At 55.2% G+C, this 22,726-nt stretch overlaps 2 protein-coding genes across 3 annotated transcripts in view; both read right to left on the bottom strand.

The window, feature by feature from the left end:
* Positions 1-349: 349 nt before the first annotated feature.
* Positions 350-5,566, bottom strand: TMEM235 (transmembrane protein 235). 2 transcript variants are annotated; one of them, XR_005983177.1, is made up of 5 exons: positions 5,378-5,566; positions 4,187-4,267; positions 3,874-4,011; positions 1,265-2,138; positions 350-461 (listed from the first exon to the last, which is right to left on the bottom strand). XR_005983177.1 is itself a non-coding variant. In XM_041726080.1 (4 exons), exons 1-4 carry the CDS (start codon positions 5,547-5,549, stop codon positions 1,897-1,899), a joined length of 633 nt encoding a protein of 210 aa, XP_041582014.1. In that variant the 5' UTR covers positions 5,550-5,566; the 3' UTR covers positions 502-1,896. The 2 variants fall into 2 exon arrangements, 1 of the variants encoding a protein (XP_041582014.1); XM_041726080.1 differs by lacking the exon at positions 350-461 and having other exon boundaries at positions 502-2,138.
* Positions 5,567-10,505: 4,939 nt separating this feature from the next.
* Positions 10,506-22,726, bottom strand: part of AFMID (arylformamidase) — a 36,561-nt gene continuing 24,340 nt past the window's right edge. The window contains exons 11-14 of the mRNA XM_041726171.1: positions 17,421-17,837; positions 16,826-16,935; positions 15,246-15,363; positions 10,506-12,495 (exon numbers count right to left, since the gene is read on the bottom strand). Coding sequence (XP_041582105.1) covers positions 12,406-12,495; positions 15,246-15,363; positions 16,826-16,935; positions 17,421-17,837 — 735 coding nt within the window. The 3' untranslated portion in view covers positions 10,506-12,405. The remainder of the gene's footprint in view (positions 12,496-15,245; positions 15,364-16,825; positions 16,936-17,420; positions 17,838-22,726) is intronic.

Genomic DNA, 22,726 nt, shown 5'->3' with positions numbered 1-22,726 from the left:
CTCGGGGACACGGGAGGAAGGGTGACAGGAGCTCACGAGGGGACAGCGGGCCCGATGACAAGGAGCACTAGCTGCCCGGTCAGGGGCGAGGCCTTATCTTGAAGTCATCTATATATTTTTCCCTTTTCTAAAAATAAATTGTCCGGCTTTCAAAAGAGTATGTCTCTACCGTAGATGATTTGGGATCGGATCTCGTTTTAAGCAGTTCCCGGGGTCACGCAGGCCCAGCTGGCGACAGGGAGGGTCTCACCCTCGCACTCCCCGCTCCCCGCAGGAGAAGCCAAGGTAGGCCTCACAAGCTGAGCACCTGCTCGCAAAGCCGCCCCATCCGGCGTGGAGGTGGGGCCACAGGGGAGGAGCTTGTGTCTGCGGGTGGTCGGGTGGTGGGACAGACACACAGCCATCTCCCGGTGGACGGTGGACAGACACACACACACAATCAGCAATGCACATGTGTTATCCTGAAAACATTTTAAGAGAGAAACAAGGCTTATCTGCGGGTAGCACAAACTGATTTATTTAAGGACACGGTGGCACAATGTTGCTACACGGAACGGTAAACACTAATAAACACTAAAACATAAGTACAAATAAGGTGCGGAGCCCTCAGTGGGGCCCCCAATGGTGCCAGGGCCCCAAGAAGCTTCCTGTAACCTTCAGAGGAATAAAGGGAGGATGAGGGAGGGTAAGACCAAGGCCTGAGGGGCCGCCATCCACCCCCCTGCCTACATCCCAGACTCAGGAAGTCCCTGAACCCCAGGTGGGGCCGTCTGGGACTGCCAGGGGCTTGGGGACCCTTCCCTCTGTCACCTTGACTTTTCTACCTAAGGAAGAATGAGCGAGCCTCGTGATGTGCCGGGGGCCTAGCCTTGGTGGGCCTGCTGCTTGGTCTGCGAGCTGAGCCCCCGACCCGAGCCCCGCACCTCCACTTAGTAGGCCTGCGGCCCGAGCTCCAGGCCTGCCTCTGGCTGGAGGCAGCCCCGGCCCCGCCTGGCTAGAAGCCCCTTCACGGTGCCAGCGTGGCGCGACTCCCCTGCTCCCCCCCTCCCCGCCAGGACTAACGTACCTGCTGGTTCAGTCACCCACCAGGCCCCCTGCAATCACAGCCATTCCCCAGGGGCTGCAGACGGGAGGGTCGGGGCCCCGGAGCGCCAGCTCAGCAGAAGCCGCAGCCGCACCAAGACAACTGAGAGGTGCATCCAGGCCACTCAACTGCCCCTGCAAATCCCAGAGGACTCCCAGGCCACCCCCCCATCCTCCTCACCAGCACCCATCCTTGAGCCAGTGGACCGAAGAGGCCCGGGAGTCCCGCCAGCCCGCTAAGGACCTCCGGCTCAGCCATTTGCTCCGGGATGGCCCGGGCCTCAGACTCCCCTTCTGTAAAATGGGCGAATGGTAACAAACGTGAAGGGCGACCGCAGGACTGGACAAGCCCATGAGCGGGTGGCACTCAGCTCGGGGCCTAACGCAGTGGGTGCTGCTTGTCTCTCAAACTCCCTCCTCCCCAGGACAGAAGGCAGCTCCTCCACCTGACCCAGGGCCCTAGGAGTGAGGATGGGGTGGCACATGGGGGCACACCCTCGAGGGGCAAGGGGACCCGCTGAGCACCCCCCCCCACCCCACTAACATCCACTTGGGCCACTTGCTAACTCCTCCTGGGACTCCTTTTCCGCAGCCCTAAGAGGAGGCCAAACCAGTTAGTCCCTGAAGGGCACAAAGAGGGGGAGGGCAGGGAGCCCGCCAGACACCCGGCTTTGCCAGGCAAGAGGAGCCCGGATCCTTGGCTCTGCCCCCCGGCCCTGCCCCCGCCCCCACCGGGGTCCCCTCCCAGCCTGCGGACTCTGCGGAGGCAAAGGGACACCGAGCCCATCCCCCCGGCCCCTGCCCCTCTGGGGCTCAGACGGCCACCGAGTGGGGGCCCCCCCGCTGCCGGCTCAGGCGGAGGGCGCGGGCTGCTGTGAGTAGAAGGATGCCACTGAGCACCTCCGAGGCGCACGAGCCCCAGGCCAGGGCCAGGGACCAGCCGAAGCCGACGCGGACGTGCTGCACCTGCCGGGGGCCGAACTGGCGGGCGGTCTCGGCGAAGGCCAGGTGTGAGTAGCTGATGTAGACGCTGATGCCCACCAGGGTCAGGGCACCTGGGGGGGGGGGGGACCACTCGCCGTGTCTACCTGCTGGGCCCAGTGCCTAACCAGGCCCTGCAGACACGGCCTCGGGGGGCCCTTCCCACCGGCCTGTAGGGGAAACGGAGGCTCTGATTGGGTCCCCAAGCCCCTGGGCCTCGCCCCATAAACCCCCTTAGACACAGCACCCCCCACAGCCTCAGCCACAGCCCCCACTCACGTAACCGCCTCTACATACACAGCACCCCGCCGCAGCCCCAGAGTCCCCGACACACGCCCACACAGACACACGCACATGAGTGCACAGACACACGCATGCACGCGCGCGCACACACATGCAGCCAATGACCTCTACTGGCATCGGGGGGCTCTGGAGCTCTGGCCAGGCCCCCAGTTCCCCCCACTTCATTGGGTTACCCCCTCCCCTCCTCTGGCCCTAGCCTGAGCCCTCTCCCTGCCCCCAGGTCTGAGGTCCGGGCCCTCCTCCCGCTCCCATCAGCCCCGTCTGCCCCCAAGGTGGACACTCTCCTCCCTCTGACTCTGGCCTTGCACAGGGGGCTGACAGTGATGGCAGCTGACCCACGCCCAGGGAGCATCCCCCGCGAGGAGAGACCCTGAGCGAGTGGAGCAGGTGGGGTGTTCGAAGCAGGTCCCTCAGAGGAGGAGCACCCCTGAACAACTGCTTCCAGGCCCCTCCCCAGCCCACGCCATGGTTCTGAGAGCATCATGCAAGGCTTCCTGGATACCATCCCACCTCATCACTCCTCTCTGTGGCTTCCCAAGGTCCTTCATAATTGGATCTGGGCCCACACAGCCCGTCTCTGGGTCAGGCCACAGCTGACACACTGATTCCTCCTGCTTTCGTTCTCAAAAGCACCCACCCGGGCTGCTGGTCCCCCACACTCTTGGGACCGGGCAACCCCCTCTAGTCCCACTTGACTAAGGCCTCCCCGGGCCCAGCGTCCCCTGGGAAGGAGGCAGTCCTGCCCAAGAGGCAGCTGTAAGCCCACGTGGTCTGGGCCTCAAGTGCCATGGCCTGGATGCCAGGCCCGGCTCAGGCCTTGCCCCTGACAGCATAGGCTTCTGAGGACTGAGCCCAAGGGCCCCAGCCCGCCATCAGTGACAGCCAGCCTTGGGCAGCAGCGGGCAGCAGCTGGCAGCAGCTGGCAGGCAGGGGCAGATGACACCACGAAGCAGTGAAGGGTACCCCAGGACAAGCCTCCTGCTGACCCCGGTGAATCCTTGGACATCTCACCCGGAGGCTGGGACCACAGAGAGGCCCCGGCTGCAGCCCCGAGGGAGTGCCTGGCCAGCGCCCAGCAGGGTCTGGATGGATGTTGGCTGGGAACTGCCACCAGTCACATTCTGGGCCCGGACTAGGGTCCCTGCCAAGGACGGCGAGGCCCCTTTTCACCTGTCTTAATGCCTGGCCCTGCCCGCTCTTGCTCCTCTGACTAGGCCTGTCTGGGAAGGAGAGCACAGGTGGGGGCCAGTCTCATGCCCCCCACCCCCACCCCCACGCAGGTCTAGAGGAGCAGGATCGCCTCCCATGCCTAGATGCTCGACCCTGGGGTTGCTCCCTCCCTGGCTCATAGGCCCACAACCAGGACCCCTACCCTTGCCCAGAGGACCAGCCAGGGTGCCTCACCTACGGCAGCTCAACCCCCGAGGTGGGCACAGGGCAGAGGGGGGCAGGAGAGGGGGCACCCCCACCCCCAGGCCCTAGGGCCCCCGGGGCGCCTACACTCACCTCCCAGCAAGAAGTAGCAGCCGGTGAAGAGAAGCAGCAGGACGCTCTGTGCCAGGGAACTGAAGAGGCCGCAGATCCAGCCACACACCACGAGGACGAGGCTCAGGGGCAGGACCACCATGACAGCTCGGTGCAGGGCTGCCAGGAGAGGGGGCTCAGGGTCCAGGCAGGGGCACGCACCTGCCCCCTCCCCACCCCCAGCCGGGCAGACCCAAGGGTGCCCTTCGGAGCCCTGTGTGCCTGGAGAGCTGCCTTGGCAGGACCTCGCCTGGCGATGAAGGGAGGACAGGGGATGCCCCGGCCGAGGACTCACAGATGAGGTGCCGTACTGAGGTGGGGACATCCAGGTTCTCGCTGGCAAAGGGGTCGATCAGTGGGATGCAGCTATTTTGCCCTAAGAAATAGAAAGGACTCAAAGCCTGGTGGGCTGGACACCTGTGGGGTCACTGCCCAGGCGGAGTTTCTCTGAGAGGGGGGACCGCTGGGCCGCCCGACAGCACCTCTGCAGCGTGCCCTCCTCCCCGCCGGAACCCAGTGGGTGACCAGTGGCCACAGAGCCTCGTCCGAGTCTCTCCTGGCCCCCCGAGCTGGGCTCCGGTCGGGTGTGGAGGGCTTGTTTCTGTCACGTGCTAGTAACACCTACACGGAGGCGGGCGTAAAACCTCAAACATTCCAGGGACGCTGCCCTCAGCGCTCCCGGGGCCCTGAGCTCCCGGTGGCTTTGCCTGGAATGGAAGAGGTGCGTGTAGCGTGCACGGACTCTTGCACACACGGGCACACCCGCACGCGTTTGCAGACACACGGGCACACACGTGCACACACCCTCACAGACGCTGCTGCCCCCCCAGGGCTGGTCCCGGGCAGGGGAGCACCCCGCCTGCTGGCCGCCCCAGCACCCAGGCCCCGCGGAGGGAATGCCCCCCTCTCCCTGGACCGGGCAGCCTCTGGGCGGGGCACGCGGCACTCCTGTTTGTGCCCATGCGCTTGTCAAGCCGGCAGGTGGTGGGGGGTGGAGAAAACCGGGGTCTTACCCTGAGCCCCGCCTGTGCCAGGCTGCACCCCGAGGGACAACAATGGAGAAGCAACTTCCCGGTGGCCCCCAGGTCCCCAACCTGCTGCTACCTCAGCACCCACACCCTGCTTGAGGAAGAACAGCAGCCCAGCGCCCTGGGTGGGGGGCCCTGCCCCTGCCTTCCTCCCTCAGGCCTCCACCCCCCACCCCAGTTTGCATCCTGAGAAGTATCACCTTCTCCCCACCGGACAGCCAATGGCAGGGCCCACGGAGAGCCTGGGGCTGACCTGTCACCTGTCAAGTCCTGTGCCCCCAGCTCTTGACATGACTCCATCACCCACCAGGGAGGGCAAGGGACTGCCCAGGGCTCCTGCCCCCTGGGCTCCGGGGCCCATGCAGCGCCCCCATTCCTAAGCGTGTGCAGCCCGGACTGGGTGGGGAGGGGCCGGAGCCGGGCACCCCTGCGCCCCCCCCCCCCACTGCCGCCCGTACCTTCGCAGACGCGCCAGAGCCCGGAGTGCGAGGACAGCCGCTGCGTGCGGTTGCCGGCATCCGCCACCTCCAGGACGTACCAGTAGTCGCTGGCCACCGCGGCCACCAGCAGCGCAAAGCTGAGCAGCGCGCCCAGGGCTGCGGCCAGCAGCAGCGCGCCCAGCCGAGCCATGCGGGGGCTCAGGGAGCAGGGACCCGGGGAGTGCAGGGATGGGGAGCAGGGGATGGGGGAGCCTGGCTGGGGTGCAGGGAGCGGAGGATGGGGGAGCCTGGCCGGGGGTGTGGGGTGGGGGGAGCGGAGGATGGGGGAGCCTGACCAGGGGTGCAGGGTGCGGGGTGGGGGGAGCGGAGGATGGGGGAGCCTGGCCGGGGTGCAGGGAGCAGAGGATGGGGGAGCCCGGCTGGGGTGCAGGGAGCGGAGTATGGGGGAGCCCGGCCAGGGGTGCGGGGCAGGCAAGCCAGCACGTCCGGCTCCAAGCCTCTCCTGGACGCGGCGCCCCCTTTTGTGCCTGCGCCGGCCTCGTGGTCCGCCCCCCAGGCTCGCAGGAAGGTCGGTCCCACCTCTCGGCGCCCGGCCGGAGCTGGGCCCCAGGGGACAGAGGGAAGCCTCAGAGCCGCAGGTACACCTGCCACAGACCTGCGTTCAAAGCCCAGCGTCCCCGAGGAGCTGGCCGCTCCAGTGCGTCCCCGGCCAGCCGGTGTCTTAATCTCTCCAAACCTCCGGTTTCTCAGCCGGCCCAGCCGCCAAATGGCCCGGCTGAGGAGGAGGAGGGTGGGGCCTCCACCGCGGAGGGGGCTCAGCAGGCAGCTGACCTGGGCCCAGGAAGCCGCAGCCGGGATGGTGGGAGGCAGCCCCCCTCCCCGCGGGGGCTCTTGGCCGCTGGCTGGCCCTGAGGTCCTGGTCTTAATCGGTCTCCAGGACTAACCCAGGGGATCCGGTGCAGGGGGTGGGAGGGCGGGGGTGGGTGGGCAGGGGCCTGGAAGGATGAGGTCTGGCTTCCAGCTAGCTTCTAACTACAAATGCCACAGGGGGCGAGGCTGGGCTCCGCTTGTCCATCACCCACTCGGCAAACATGCACAAAGCACCTTCTAGGACATGGGTCAGGCGCGAGTGGGGTGGGAGGCAGAGGATCCTACAAGGGCAGAGCCCACGCGGAGGCAGTGCTGTGCACGGCAGGGAGGGGTTGTCCCAGCGGGGCTGTCGGGGCTGTGGCTGAGGGTGACCGGAGGCCTCCTCTCGGCCCCTGGACCAGGCTGCAGAGTCTGCAGGGACACGGCCCGAGGCTTGAGGTCCACATCATCACAGAAGGCGGCCCTTCTCCGACAGGTCATCCAGCCCCCTTTCCCTGTATCAGGCACTTCTTGGCTAGAGGAATACAGGCAAGAGGAAGTCGCAGCACAGTCACTGAAACAATCCTTCAGGTGGCCTTCGGAGCCCGTGGCCCGGTTCTGGGTTTCTGCAGCGTCTTCCCACACACTTTGCGCCGTGCCCAAGGTTGGGTTGGGACAGGAGCGGGCCTGGGGGCTCCCAGCTGTGGCAGCGTGGGGGCCCCCAGTCCCTGCTCGGCCAGCTGGGTGGCAGCCAGGAGTCCCCTCTGGCAGGTAAGAGAATTCCGCAAACATACAGGGCGAGGGAGGTGATGAGGGCGAGGCAGCGGGCTACAGAAGCAGGAGGGGAGAGGGCTGGGGATGGAGGGGAGCGGGGAGGCAGGGCAGGGCCCCTGCTGGGAACAGTAGTGATGGGGGAGGAAGAGGAGTCGTGACCCCAACATTTAGCCACAATGGGACAAGGATCAATAAATACTGCTTTAGGTGGGTCAAAGCCTACCTCTGTGTTTAACGTATGAAGGGAGACGGGGAGAACTAGGGGAGCCCCCTTTGGCTGTGGGCTCCGCATGCTTCTTCCGAATGAGCCCTGCCTTTCAGCCCCAGCTCCTTTGCAATGGTCTTCTTTGCACCCCCATAGAACTTAAAAATGGGATTGTGCTGTCGGGGCCAGGGCTGGCTCAGAGCCCCGCAGCCCCGCAGCCCCGCACAGGAAGACACGGATTCCCCTCGCGTTGCAGTGCAGACGGCCAGGCAAGGAGTCTACGCCTCATCTGCTTTAAAGAAAAGTGTTGAAAACCCAGTGTGCATTCGGGAGCCACTGATTGGATTGTCCCCTAGGCAGTAGGCACTTGTCCACGAGGGGCTATTTTGATGACTCTGACAGTCTGTTTCCCTAAGATGGACCCAAATTATGCCCTAGCCTGGCTCTGGAAGAGCGGTCCTTTGGAATGACCCCTATCTTTCACTGGTCATCTTTCTACCATCGACCCGCAGTAGAGCTGTCGGTGGCCACTTGGTAAGACCGTCTCCAGGAGGTCGGGGCCTCTTCAAAGTTAGCATCAGACCACTAACACCAAAATCAGGGACAGGAGGGGACTCTGGATGGAGGAAATTCCGATTATTGACAAACAGGGATGCACCCAATCCTCTTTTTCTAAAACGTACATTCAGGCATCTATCTCTTCAGGGGCTGCAAGAACAGGATGCTTGACCCCAGCAACCACCGTGGGGCAGATGAGCCTCCGGCTCCAGGCCCATACGCTTCCTGCCTCCAGCACAGGGCTGAGGAAGCGGCCGAAGGTGCTGGAGAAATCACCGAGCTGTTCAGCATCAGCTACGGCACCGGCACCGCTAAACTCACTGCCCTGGGCGAACTCCTCCAAGGGAAACCGAACCTTGCCAGTTTACCCACACGTCGGTGCGCGTAACCAGGCTGCATTATGAAGCGAGTCCACCCTGGTAGACTGGTCAAGACGCTGTCAGTCAAAGCCTGCCAAGCTCAAGGGTCCTCAGGTGGTGGAGGTCGTAGGCTGGAAGCTTGGGCCTTTCACACGGATGTGGACAGCGGACAGCCTCTGTGGGATGCGGCGTAGACCGCGAGGCAGCCACGCACCTGGTTAGTCTCATCCCGGGGCACTGACAGGACCTGGGAAGGGCTCATACGGCCACCTCGGACTCGCCGGCATCTGTCCACGGAGCCTCTGATGGAGCTTTGCTACAGGTAAACGGGAAGGTGCCGCTGAGGTCTCTGCATCGCAGAACGCACCTAGTTGAGCGTGCACTCCCGCCCCCGGCACCTGGCGCATCCGCAGCCTGCTCCTGGTTCCCGGATGGCTCAGATCGCTCACGCTGCCACTCCTGGAAGAGTTAGTTATCTTCTTCGTGTGTGCATCACGCGGCTATTTGTTGGCTGTGGTCTGGAGCCTGAGCTCACTGCAGGAGACTGAGTCCTCCCTGGCCTCGGTTCAAGTTCTGGGTGTGGCCCCAGGCTCACAGTAGGTGCTCAAGCATCTGACTGAACAAGTAGATAGGTGTCACCACTTGGCCATCAGAGGGAAAGAACCACAGAGAAGCTAAGGCTCAGTCCAGTTGTTCAGCTGAAAACTGGTTCGAACGCTGTGGGCTGAGCCCACTGGAGAGGAAATCTATGGCGCAGTTGGTCCTAAAGGAGCTAGATTCCCCAGGCGAGGGGACAAGAAACCCTTTGTGATGCTAACACTGGTTCCGGCGAGCTGAGGAGGGCTGCACAATGCAAGCACAGACGTTTTACTGCAGTTACAACAGAGCAAACTGGGTGAAGGCTACACGGGGCCCCTTCGTATTATAAGTTCCCATGAATCTTAGTTCAAAATTTAAAAAATGTCCTACTGGGAGGGTCAGTGAGTCTTGGGGAGGCAGGTTTCAGTTCCTTTGAAGGCCTTTCGGACAAAGCAGTCTGAGAATTGGAATGGGGATGGTTTCAAGATAGCCCTGTCCCTGGAGTCAGGCAGCCGACCCCCGCCACACCAGCAAGGCCGGGCAGCGTCATTCATCGCGGAGGTCCCATCTCCAGGGGCAGGACACCTGGGTCCAGTCCTCAACTCTAACAGTTCCTAGTCGTACGATCTGGGACAAGCTACTTTGCCTCTTTGCAAATCTCCATTTCTACATGAAAAAAATGTAGATTAAGATCACATTAAGACTTTGGGCACCTGGTGGCTCAGTGGGTTAAGCACCTAACCTGCCTTTGGCACAGGTCATGATCCTGGGGTCCTGGGATCAAGTCCCCCATTGGACTCCCTGCTCAGTGGGAAGTCTGCTTCTCCCTCTACTCATGCTCACTCTCTGTAAGGAGTAAAATCTTAAAAAAAAAAAAAAATCACCATAAGACTTTATATGCAATTTTGAGTTACTTTAAGTATAACCTGCAAAGGGTTGGTCAGCGTCCCAAGGGGGTGCCAACCTGCAGGCAGCGGCACATGGTTCCACTCTTGGCAGGTCACTTTTGGTCGGGCTGGCTCTCTTCATGGTGCTGGGGACAGATGGAGGATTCGGATTCCTGAGGCTGGCCTGCAGGGGTCTAACCTGTACATCACCCTATGTACCTGACAGCCCATAACCACGCATCACAACCCTTTCTAGACTCTCACCAGACTCGGAGAACCTGAAAAGAGGATACACATTTGAAAGAAAACTGAGGCTCTGGCCCTTGGCAAAGGCTTGTGGCTTGATTAATGGAGGTCTATTTAGTGTTCCAAGCAGACAGTCATTAAGGCCCAGTGAGAAATACGGCCTCTAGAAAATACCTCTGTGGAAGGGGAAATGTGTAAGATGGGCTGAGGGTCAGCCCCACAGCACAGCCTGACGAAGCCAAGAACCTCATTGCTGCCCATTGTGCAAAGGGCCAGTTTCTCTACAAAGCCAGCTTGTAAGGGCCCAGTTATCAAAGTGTTTATTTACAGACTGGCACAAATATCCAAATTAAGCAGCTTACAGATGAGTATAGAAGCTAGAGAGCTTCCCCGCCCCAAAGAAACCACTCCAATAAATATGCTCCAAGCTTGGAGGAAAGAATACCCTTCCCTTTCTGAGATATAGCAGAAAAATAGAAGTCTGAGATGCATTCTGCATAGCCAGTTTATACCTGGAATGGGTCCAGATGACACACACAAGTGGGCCTTGTAGCCCAGGGCTGGCTTTGTGTCTGCCAGGGCTCAGCCCTTCCCCACAGCCGTGTGGGCGGGAAGCAGCAGGTGGCAGCTAAGGAACCACCACAAAAACCCACCAAGATTTAAAAAACCCAGTAGGGTCTGCAGCAGTGTTTGAAATGAAATGGTTTTTATTTTTCAGAAATGACAAGATGACCTCTGATAGGACCGTAACAATCCTGAGCACTCTGCAGCTTCTCCTCGTAGAGGGAGAAATAAAATCTATCACTGCAACAGTGCCAGGCTTCAGCCCTGTGTGAGCCAACCTCGAGGAGGGGATGGGAAGGGGACGGGGAGAACGGGACACGGACGTGCAGGAGGGTGCAGCAGCAACGGAGACACAGCCAACCGGGGCTGGCAGGTCACCTGCAGCAGCCCACCAAGTCCCCAGAGCTCTACGTTATTTAAAAAGGACTCGGGCCACTGCATCGTTGTCAGGGAGGGAACCCCCAGTGTGTGCCCACCAGCTCACGAGGGCTGCCTAGCTGCAGCCAGTTCACAAATGAGTTTCTGCTACCTGTTTCCTGCAGCCTTGGCTCCAACCCACCTAAGGCTCACACGGATTTTCCCTATGACTTAGAATGGCTTTGTGTTCACTTTAATTGTAGTTTGTGCCGTTCTGTGAAGTAATAAACAAAGAAGAAAGCGACACTGCAGAGGCTTGGGAGAAGCTGAGGACTCGGTCTCAAGGGCCCCCTCACACACATCACACGCCTACAAAGAATGCCAGCTGAGGAAGTGTAGACGAGGAAGCCACAGCTCGGAGGCACCTACTGCAGGCCCCAGCTGCCACGTTTATTACCACTGCTCTAACTCTGACATCGTGGACTATGATCCTGTAAAACTGCAAACAATATAAACAAGTTATCTATAAAAAAGTTTCCTCCAAAAGAGGTTTATGATCCACTTTAAGATTAGTTGGTCCCTCTATCCTCCTTTGGGGGTGGGGGTTCACGTTAGAAAGACAGGTGCCTCATCAGCCACCGAACCCACGTCATGAAGGCAAATAGCGGTCTGCAGAGTGGCGGGAACAGTAAGACCAGAACGCCTTCCGTGGGTCTCATCCCACCCCTGCCTGCCCCATCTGTGCCACAGCTCATTCAGAGCAGGGAGCCAGGCCTCTGGAAGATGCGCTATCTGTCATTAAGGAGTTTGTCCTCATCTGTTGCCATGTGTCCATGGTGCCCACTGGAGGGAACATATCTTCAAGTGACCTTCGAGCAAGAGGCTCTACTATTAAGACAACAGGCCCCCTCCACCTCACCCTTGCCGTTCGGGCTTCAGTCCTAAAAGGGCTCTGGCACACATGGAGATGGAAGCAGTCTGGGGTTGGATTCCGCTGGCTACCCCTGTGAAGACAGGCGAGGAAGCCCCTTCCCACACACAGCACCTCAGAGCTTTGGCAGGGATGGCATTTTGTACGATCTGCTCTGGAGGGAAGGGAGGCTGCTGCAGAACCGCAGACCCAACAAGGTAAAAGCACGGCCACAGGACTTTAGATATTCAAGTGAGAGAATACAGAGTAGTGGGAAGACAAGAAACACACACTCTAAATTCAGATTATTAGACAAATAAAATCTAAAGCAGAATCCTTAATTCCCTACTTGTCCAGTCACAACAGGCCTAGGATTAACATTCAGGCATCAAATCTCAGGCTTTAGAGCCAGCCGTCAAGCTGAAGCCCAGATGCTTCACTGTGGAATGGCTCTGCCCATGAGAACACACTTGTAACCTTCTCACCCCGGGACGGCCGGGAACCGTGGTACAAAAACTACCAAAGAGAAAAGAGAGAACTGGTCACCGTACTCAGCAGCACCAGCGCACAGAGAGAAGTCGCCCCTGGCACCACTTTCAAGAAAAAAACAGAAGTATAGTTTAACATTCTAATTTTGAATTGTGGCCGTTCTCCTTTCCTAAGGCACAGCGAAGGGGTCCCCGGCAGAGCTGGTCACACTGGGGAGTGCACCCCGGTGATGGCACGTTCCTCTCGGGGATCAGCATGCCGCACAGGAGCTACTCCGCGGCGGCCAGCTGCTCAATGGCACAGCGCACTTTCTTTGCGGTCTCTTCGAATTCTTTCTGCTTGTTGTTGGTTTCCTTTGCCTGGAAATAAAGAACAGGCGTATGAAACGGAATCGAGAGCTTCCCAATCACACCCTGTAGATAAAATCAAAATGGAACAAATAAGGCAACATTTACTGAGCATCTAAATAAATTGAGTGCTGTGCTAGGGTGGAGATATCCAGCTATCTTGGGGCCTCCCACTTAAGCTACATCCTAATAATCATAAAAGACAAGACTTAGGGAATGTGTGTGTGTACCAAGCACCATTTTACCCATTTCCTACACATGAACTGCTTTATTGCTTGGCGTCCCTGTGAGGCAGGTGCCATCACTGTCTGCATTATACAACAGGGAAACCAAGGCCCAGAGTGGTGCCCAGCTCCAGGTTTCCCAGCTAGTCTGTGGTATAGCCCTGTTTGTTTTTTTTTATTTTTTTATTTTTTTATTTTTTTAAATTTTTATTTATTTATTTATGATAGTCACACAGAGAGCGAGAGAGAGGCAGAGACACAGGCAGAGGGAGAAGCAGGCTCCATGCACCAGGAGCCTGACGTGGGATTCGATCCCGGGTCTCCAGGATCGCGCCCCGGGCCAAAAGCAGGCGCCAAACTGCTGCGCCACCCAGGGATCCCCTTGTTTGTTTTTTTTAAAGATTTTACTTATATATTCATGAGAGACAGAGAGAGAGGCAGAGACACAGGCAGAGGGAAGAGCAGGCTCCATGCAGGAGCCCGATGTGGGAATCGATCCCGGGACTCCAGGATCAGGCCCTGGGCCGAAGCCAGAGCTAAACCGCTGAGCCACCCGGGTGCCCTGTTTTGTAATTAAAGTAATAAGAACAAAGGCATCCTTCTAAAGAATCCTGTATTCTGACTGGGGTAGGACAGAAACAGTTGCACAATGAAAGCAAAACATCTTCTTCCTATCCCCCACTTTCCTCACTCGCCTGTTCACCTGGTCTGGAGTGGCCCCACTGCTGTTCCCGCACATAGTGGTGACCTGGTGACTGAGCATCTCCTGGTGGGCTTCCTGCTCCAGTGAGTCACCTCTCCCCACAGGCCACCTGACTCCCTCCACCAGACCATGGGGCCTACGAGCACTGGGTCACTGTCCTGGAGCTGGGCTGCCACAACCATGTCTTCCTCTTTGTTACAACCATCTAACATCCTTGGTCTTTTTCAGTGCTCCACAGTTTGGTTTCAGCCTCCCCGGGCTACACATTAACCTTCCCCTGCTTGCTGGGGCACAGCTTTCTCACAACTGTCCCCTAAGTAAACAGGCTGGTCTCTCACCTACAATGGGCTTGGCAAACTGTGGCCTGTGGGACACATGGCCTATTTCTCATAGTCATTAGGCCAAGAATGGTTTTCACAATTTTTAAACAGTTGTAAAGACAAAAATGACAAAGACAAAGAATAATACCTAACAGAAACCATGCGGTCCACGAAGGCTAAAATATTTGTTATCTGTGGCACTTCATGGAAGGTGTGCTGACCCCTGACCTAGGAGGATCTCCTTGGCTCACTTCCCAATTCCGACACTGCAGTTCCCAAGGTCTCCACGGTGTAAATAGCTCTTCCACAACTTGCTATTCTGATGGTGAATTTCTTCCCCCTTCCTAACAAAAAATGTGGTCTTCAGCATTGAAAACCTACTATATTAGATAGAACTATTTCATGATCATCTCTAAAAAGGAATATAAATTTTCAACCAGAAAAGGGTCTCAGAAACCAGGGGGATCTGCCCTCCACATGCAACCAAGACTGGCCTAAACTCACAGAGCCCGTGAGTGGCAGGGACAGAACCAGAATGTCCACTCCCAGCCCAGGGCTTTGCTACAAGGATATTAAATGCCTGAATATTTATTCTCTGTAACACTGCCATCCTTAGCAAATAAAAAGAGAATGTCCAGCTAAATTTGAACTTCATTTTTTTTTTTAATTTTTATTTATTTATGATAGTCACAGAGAGAGAGAGAGAGAGAGAGAGAGAGAGAGAGAGGGAGGGAGAGGCAGAGACACAGGCAGAGGGAGAAGCAGGCTCCATGCACCGGGAGCCCGACGTGGGATTCGATCCTGGGTCTCCAGGATTGCGCCCTGGGCCAAAGGCAGGCGCTAAACCGCTGTGCCACCCAGGGATCCCCTAAATTTGAACTTCATAAAAACGAGTAATTCTTTTAGTATACAGCCACACAAAATGTGCGCTTTACTAAGAAATTCTCCCGTGTACCTGAAGTTCAGATTTAACTGGGAGCCCTGATTTTCTCTATAGCCCAGGCTGCTTGGTACCCCCTTTGTGGACCTACAGCCTCACCCCTCCTCCCTCCCCATAACCCAGGATTACCTGTCCAAAAGCGGTCAAAGTTCACCTGCAGAAATCCCAAGGTCCAACTGGACTGGCACCTCTTCTTCCCAATACCCATAACTCCCCTCCCCCGATATGTTACTATGTGCCCCCAAACCCTCTGTCCCCACCTCGTAAATGGCCTGCCACACAGACTGTCTCTGAAGGCCGGAGCGCCAGCCCACCACCACTGCCCCACCACCAGAGGCACCTCACATTAAACACAGCTTCCAGGAGGAACATGTTTTTTCTCTGACTGCACAACCCCAAGACCACATTCCAGGACAGAAGCTTTTCTGTCCTTTAGATCCTCACATATATACCTGAGGGGCTTAAAAACGCTTACTGAGGAAAAACAAAGCCGCTCCAATATGGGGGGGGGGGGACTCAGTGCTACAGAGACTCAGTGGGGTTGGCCCTGGGTTTTTACCCCCGATCATACATACAATTTTGTTCTTGGCTCTTTCCTTGTCCAGTTTCAAAAATTCACTGAGGCTTAATTCTTCCAACTGCTTCTTGACAGAAAGGAAAGCACAACCAGATGAATGCTTTTTGTGCTCCTCTCTAGAAAAACAAAACAGGAGCATGTCAACAGAGAAAGGTCAGCAACAGTTTGTCAGCAACACCCACCACCCCAGCTCACAAACGTGCCTGACTCTGCTTCGTGAAGTGCACAGAACCAGCGCTCGGTCCCAGGGCACACTCCCAGCAGCCCATCCTGCCCCTGCCCTCTCTGTGGACGCTCCCCACCATGCTTGGGGCCCATGTATTTTATCTGGAGTCCTCTAGCGAGTAGCAGGAAAAGTGTCACGCGGTATGTAAGTGCAGAAGTAGCACATGTCAAATCCATCTAAAATCCTCAAGGAGGGAACAGTCTGAAGTAATCTCATTTCACTGGAATTCTGACAGAATCTGCTTGCTGGTCCCCAATAAGGGCATCGCTGGCCAGGCTTCTCCAGTGAACTGCCCTGCCTCGCTCTCTGCACTCATATCCCTGCATAGGACAGCGTGAGCAGAACACAGCCACACAGAGGACAGCCGACAGGAACTGAAAACATTCTAGCACTTAGAAACCCACTCCCAAGAATACAACGGATACTTTCCCAGTGATCCGGGTACGAGCACCACCCATCCCAGTCAAGAATGAGTCACGAGAGCAAACATGTTAGGGAAAACAGCAATTCTCTTCTGGCCAAGAAGAGACAGCTCAGGTGATTACCGGAAAATGTTAAAGTCATGGCAGCAATCGGGTCTGACAGGGGAAAAATGGTGAGAAAAGAACGTGGCATCACACACAGAAAGACAGCCAGCAGCGTCTACCTGACCATACACCCCGAATTAAAACAAGAAAACAAAACTAGATGCCTTAAAGGACAAAACTGGAAACAACACGTGTACCATTTAGGAGGCTGTTTTCTCTGGTGTGAGTGACAGCTCAAAAAAGCTGTAGGTTTGAAGACTCGAAGGCAAGGAAAGCACCTGGATATCCACAGGTCACCAGAGGATCTGCTCCCGTGTTCTCCAGACCCGAAAGGCGCCACGTACAGTACTACAAGGATGAGCCTTTCCTCAGCATCCTCGCTGAAGTACGTTTGGCCATATCAGGTTTGATTCGGCTGAAAGCACCCCAGGGCACCAACACACAGAGTCATCGTTTGCACAAAACGAACTTGGAAAGCCATGGCTCCATCACTAAGTGTCTTTTTGTTTTGTTTTGTTTTTTAAAGATTTTATTTATTTACTCATGAGAGACACACACACACACACACACAGAGAGGCAGAGACCCAGGCAGAGGGAGAAGCAGGCTCCATGCAGGGAGCCCGATGTGGGACTCGATCCCAGGACTCCAGGATCAGGCCCTGGACTGAAGGCGGCGCTAAAAACGCTGAGCCACTCGGGCTGCCCCATCACTAAGTGTCTTTGAAATTCTGACAGTTTTCACAGGCCCACCTCAAAAGAGAAGCCTGGGATGGTGCCAGGGCACCCTGTAGGCCTGTGAGGCTTGGAGGGGGGGGTACGACTTACATAGGGTCATCATCTGGCTCCCAGCCTTCCAGCTCCTTGAAGCAGAAGAAACACTGGGCCAAGTCCGGCTCGTTCTCAGTGGGACAGTGGATGAAGCCCGCCTCTGCCATCTGCAAGGGAAAGCTGAAGCTCAGGCCAAGGAACTCCAGAGTCCAGGAGCCTGTAGCAGGATGGGTCACCCCGGGGGATGTGGGAGCCCACAGAGGGGGGGTCGCCCCGGGGACCTGGGAGCCCACGGAGGGGGGGGTCGCCCCGGGGACCTGGGAGCCCACGGAGGGGGGGGTCGCCCCGGGGACCTGGGAGCCCACGGAGGGGGGGTCACCCGGGGGGATGTGGGAGCCCACGGGGGGGGTCGCCCCGGGGACCTGGGAGCCCACGGGGGGGGGGGGTCGCCCCGGGGGCCTGGGAGCCCACGGGGGGGGGTCGCCCCGGGGACCTGGGAGCCCACGGGGGGGGGGGTCGCCCCGGGGACCTGGGAGCCCACGGGGGGGGGGGTCGCCCCGGGGACCTGGGAGCCCACGGAGGGGGGGTCGCCCGGGGTCGCGCCGGGGCTCTGGGGGAGGGGCGGCCGGGCTCGGAGGCCGCGCGGTCTCACCCGGTCCGGGGTGCAGGCGCAGCCCTCCAGGAACGGCCAGTTCTTGAACGTAGAGACGCGGTGGTCCTTGAGGTAGAGCTGCCAGGCGGGGGGCAGCGACGAAGCGCCCATCCCGCCGCCGCCACAGCAGAGCGCGCCCCGATTCAAACCCGAGGGTTGGCGGCCGCCGCGGGGCAGGTCGGGAACGCACCGCCCCCCAAGAGCCCGTCGCCCGCGGCCTTCTGGGAATGCAAGGCTGGGCGGCGCGGGGCGTGCTGGGAGTTGTAGTCCTCTCCGCGAGGCTCCGCTGCTCGCGGCGCGCGGGGTGGCCTTCGGGTCGGTTCCCGCGCTTAGCGCTTCCCCCACCACTTGCAGAGACGGGCGGGCAGAGGGACTGGGGATGCGCTGATGTCCCCGTGATGCTTCAAGGAGTGGCCACTGTCAAGCACATATATATTAATCCTGTGCTTATTTTTTTTAAATAAGCACAAAAATTATTTTTTTTATTTATTTATTCATGAAAGAATATTTTTTTTATTTATTCATGAAAGAATAAAAAAATATTTTTATTTATTTATTTATTTATTCATGAAAGATACAGAGACAGAGGCAGAGACACAGGCAGAGGGAGAAGCAGGCTCCAAACAGGGAGCCCGGTGCGGGACTCGATCCCAGAACTCCAGGGTCACGCCCTGGGCCGAAGGCAGACGCCAAACCACTGAGCCACCCAGGGATCCCTAATCCTGTGCTTATTAAACACTCCCCCTTTTCCATAAGAGTTTGTAACAGTTAATTCATAGATAAGCTTTTGGCTCTACCAGATTTTACCAATAGCTTCTGCCATTTTGAGCCCTCCGTCTACACTATTTGTACTAAGTTCCTATTGCCTAGGGTCAAAATTTTATTTATTTATTTATTTATTTATTTATTTATTTATTTATTTATTTTATTTTTTTAATGATAGTCACAGAGAGAGAGAGAGAGAGGCAGAGACACAGGCAGAGGGAAAAGCAGGCTCCATGCACCGGGAGCCCGACGTGGGATTCGATCCCGGGTCTCCAGGATCACGCCCTGGGCCAAAGGCAGGTGCCAAACCGCTGGGCCACCCAGGGATCCCCAAAATTTTAATATCATAATGTAGTAGCTAAAAAAACAAAACAAACCCCTGAGGCTTATGTCAGTGTTAGCCATTGTCAAATTAATATTGGTCATTTCTACCAGTTACAGTCTTTATGAACTGGATAGGAAGCTGGTAGCTCATAATTTTTTCCCAGCTTAATTGACAAGAACATTGTGAGCAGTTTTGTGAAACAGTGGGGAGGGAAAATGAGACAGAAAATCCCACAAACAAAGAAGGTGGGAGGACCCAGAGGTGGGAGGGAGGCAAGCTGTGTTGGGTTTATGGGTTGCTAAATTCTCTGGATCAGAGGTCTCCCTGCTTAACCTGAAAAGGTGACCCTCCTGAGAGCTCTCCTCTTACAACACTGAGGAGTGGCAAACTTTCAGATCTTTGCCCCACATGACAATGCAGAACAGCACTTGCTTGTTTTAAGTCGTATCTCTTAGATAAAAATACTGATCCTCTCAAATCTATCACCTTTATCTTGCTTGTGAATTATCCATTTGTGTCTTTACCCACTTTACTGTTAGGTTACCTATATTTTTCCTATTGCATGGTGAGTTTTTCTTTTCTTTTCTTTTTGTTTTTTGTAAAGGTTTTACTTATTTATTCATGAGAGACACAGAGAGAGGCAGAGACACAGGCAGAGGAAGAAGCAGCTCCCTGCGGGGAGCCCGATGCAGGACTCGATCCCAGGACCCCAGAATCACAATGTGAGCCAAAGGCAGATGTTCAGCCACTGAGTCACCCAGGTGCCCCTCTAAAGTAATTTTTATAGGTTAAAGTGGACAAACGGGATCCTGGGGTTCAGGCTAGGATTGCCTTTTGCCCTTAGCAAAGTATTAACATCAAGGCAGCTGAGTCCCGAGAGGAAGGTCACTCTACCTATTTCAGGGATTTGTCAATGGGCTATAGATAGTAAGGAAATTTAATAATTTCTCTTCTGCCTTTGTTTCCCACATCATTGATCCTTTCAGAAGTATATCAATGGAAGGTACGTGGAAAGGGTTCAGATTGGTTTGCCAAGATCTGGCCAGTTGGCCCCACACTGGTAAGCAGCTTTGAACAGAGGCAGGTTTGAAGCACCACTTTTATCACATAGTAAACACCCCTATGTACTGGGACCCATCTCTGGGATCCCGCTCAGACTCAGTTCTGCCCATGGGTCTGTCTGCCTGTTCCTGCTCCAGCTGGATTCTTTTACAGGCGAATACATGGAGGCCCAGAATCGCTGGTTGAAGTCTGGAAAGGACAGGGAGACAGGGAGTGAAACCAACTCCAGGAACAGAGCCCTGAGCTCTCCCGGGTGGGTGCTAGGCAACCGGAGAGGGCCCCCACCTGCTCCACAAAGTCAGAAAGGAGAATTCTAGAGGGCTTCCATGCCACACAACAGCTTCAAGAGAGTTTGAAGGACTAAAGGCCAGAGAAAGACAGAACTCTGAGTCCCTGAGGGCATCACCGATAGCCCAGACCTGGGTGTCCAGGAGGGTGGGGAGGGGGGCAGTGACAAATGTAGGAGAGAACAGGGCAGGACAGGGAGGGTGGGTGCAGCTGACCCCAGGGCAAACGCCCCCCTTCCCTCCTCAAAATGGTGTCCCAGCAACGGCAAATCCTGCAGCCTACGGGGAAAATCTATGTGTCCTCCATCTGTGTCGGGAACAGGGTGTTCTGAGGTCACTTCCCGAGCTGCAGGGGTGGCTGAGAGGCGCCTCTCACATCCGCAGACCAGAAATAAGAGGACTTCTCAGCGCTCCAGCCCCAGGCGGGCTGCTGGCTTCTATTCTTTTAATGATAATGTTTTGGAAACTTTTTTTTTTTTTAATTAAGTAGGCTCCACGCCCAATATGGAGCTGGAAGTCCCAACATTGAGATTAAGAATGTCATTCTCTATCATGCTCTACTGACTAGGCCAGCCAGGTGCCCCTGGAAGCTTTTTATTGTATCATTTTAAATTAAAGAAAATTTGCAAGAATAGTACAAGGAGTACTGGTGTATACTCTACATAGATTTTGTTTACATGCTCCCCATACACACATATGTACATATGTAGAGAGAGAAAGAGAGAATATATATATATGTATGTATATTTATAATATATGTGTATATGTGTATTTTTTACCTGAGCAATTTAGAAGGTGAAGGTAATTATGCCATTTTACCCCTCTCTCATATAACCACAAAACAATTGTCAAAATCAGAAAGTTTAACATTAATAAAGTTATATGTATAATGAGCTTATACAACTCAACATCAAAAAAAGAAAATAGCTCAGTTAAAAACTGGGCAGTGGACCTGAATAGACATTTTTCCAAAGAAGACATACGGATGGCCAACAGATGCATGAAAAGATGCTCGACATCACCAATTATCAGGGAAATGCAAATTAAAGCCACAATGAGGTACCACCTCCCACCTATCAGAACGGCTAAAATAAAAAAAACCCACAAAATATAGCAAATGTTGGAGAGGATGTGGAGAAAAAGGAGCCCTCGTGCACTGTTGGTGGGAATGCAGACTGGCCCAGCCACTGTAGAAAAACAGTAAGAAAATAAAATAAAATAAAATAAAAAAAAAAAAAAAAGAAAAACAGTAAGAAGTGTCCTCAAAAAATTAAAATAGGGATCCCTGGGTGGCGCAGCGGTTTAGCGCCTGCCTTTGGCCCAGGGCGCGATCCTGGAGACCCGGGATCGAATCCCACATTGGGCTCCCGGTGCATGGAGCCTGCTTCTCCCTCTGCCTGTGTCTCTGCCTCTCTCTCTCTCTGTGTGTGACTATCATAAATAAATAAAAAAATTTAAAAAAATTTAAAATAGAAATAGGTATGATCTAGCAATTCCACTACTGGGCATTTACTCGAAGAAAATGAAAACAATAATTTGAAAAGATGCATGAACCCCGATGTCTATTGCAGCATGATTTACAGTAGTCAAGATATGGAAACAGCCCAAGTGTCTACTGACTGATGAATGGATGAAGAAGATGTGGTATACATGTACAATGAAATATCACTCAGCCATAGAAAGATGAGATCTTGCTATTTGTCACAACATGGATGGACCTAGAGGTATTATACTGAGTGAAATAAGTCAGAGAAAGACTAATACATATGATTTCACTGATATGTGGAGTTTAAGAAACAAAAAAAAAAGAAGGAAAAAAAGACACAAAGGAAAAAGCCAGACTGTTAAATACAGAGCGCACAGTGGAGGCGGCTAGAGGGCAGGTGGGTGGGGGGATGGGCCCAATAAAGGGGATTAAGAATCCGCTTATCGTGATGAGCACTGAGCAATGAACACAATTGCTGAGCCTTACATTGTACACCTGAAACAGAACACTGTATGTTAATTATGCTCCAATAAAAGAAATCACAAAGCAATTTTTAAAAAGCCATAGAAATAGCTATCCAGTCCACAGAGTATTTTTTTTTTAATTTTTATTTATTTATGATAGTCACAGAGAGAGAGAGAGAGAGAGACAGAGACATAGGCAGAGGGAGAAGCAGGCTCCATGCACCGGGAGCCTGACGTAGGATTTGATCCCAGGTCTCCAGGATCGCGCCCTGGGCCAAAGGCAGGCACCAAACCGCTGTGCCACCCAGGGATCCCCACAGCGTATTTTTTATATTAAATCAAAATGTTTATAGTAATAGAAGCACTTATATTATTATTATTTTAAGATTTTATCCATTTATTCATGTGAGACACACAGAGAGAGGCAGAGGGAGAAGCAGGCTCCCAGCAGAGATTCCTATGCAGGACTTGATCCCAGGACCCCGGGATCAGGACCTGAGCCAAAGGTAGATGCTCAACGACTGAGCCACCCAGGGCCTCCCTAGAAGCACTTATATTAGATGAAAAAAAAAAAAGAAATTGGAATTGAAAAAAAAAATTAAAATTGCCCATAATTTCACTTTGTCAACTGCTGTGACCCTGTGTATATTCCTCCCATCTATTTCCCTAGATCTATAGATATGGAGGTCATCCGCCCATCCATATATATGTTTCTATATCTCTTTTTCTTAAAGATTTATTTATTTGAAGAGAGGGACAGAGTGCATGAGTGAGGGGAGGGGCAGAGGGAGAGGGAGGGGAAGAGAAGCAGACTCCCTGCTGAACGCAGAGCCCTACTCCCTAGGTTGGATCCCAGGACCCTGAGATCATGACCTGAGCCCAATACAAGGGTCAGGCGCTTAACCAACTGAGCCACC

This window comes from Vulpes lagopus, chromosome 12, assembly GCF_018345385.1.
Source record: "Vulpes lagopus strain Blue_001 chromosome 12, ASM1834538v1, whole genome shotgun sequence".
In the NCBI taxonomy this organism is placed as follows: domain Eukaryota; kingdom Metazoa; phylum Chordata; class Mammalia; order Carnivora; family Canidae; genus Vulpes; species Vulpes lagopus.
Note: the sequence above shows the minus strand (reverse complement) of the source record. Positions and strands in the feature narration are given on the sequence as shown.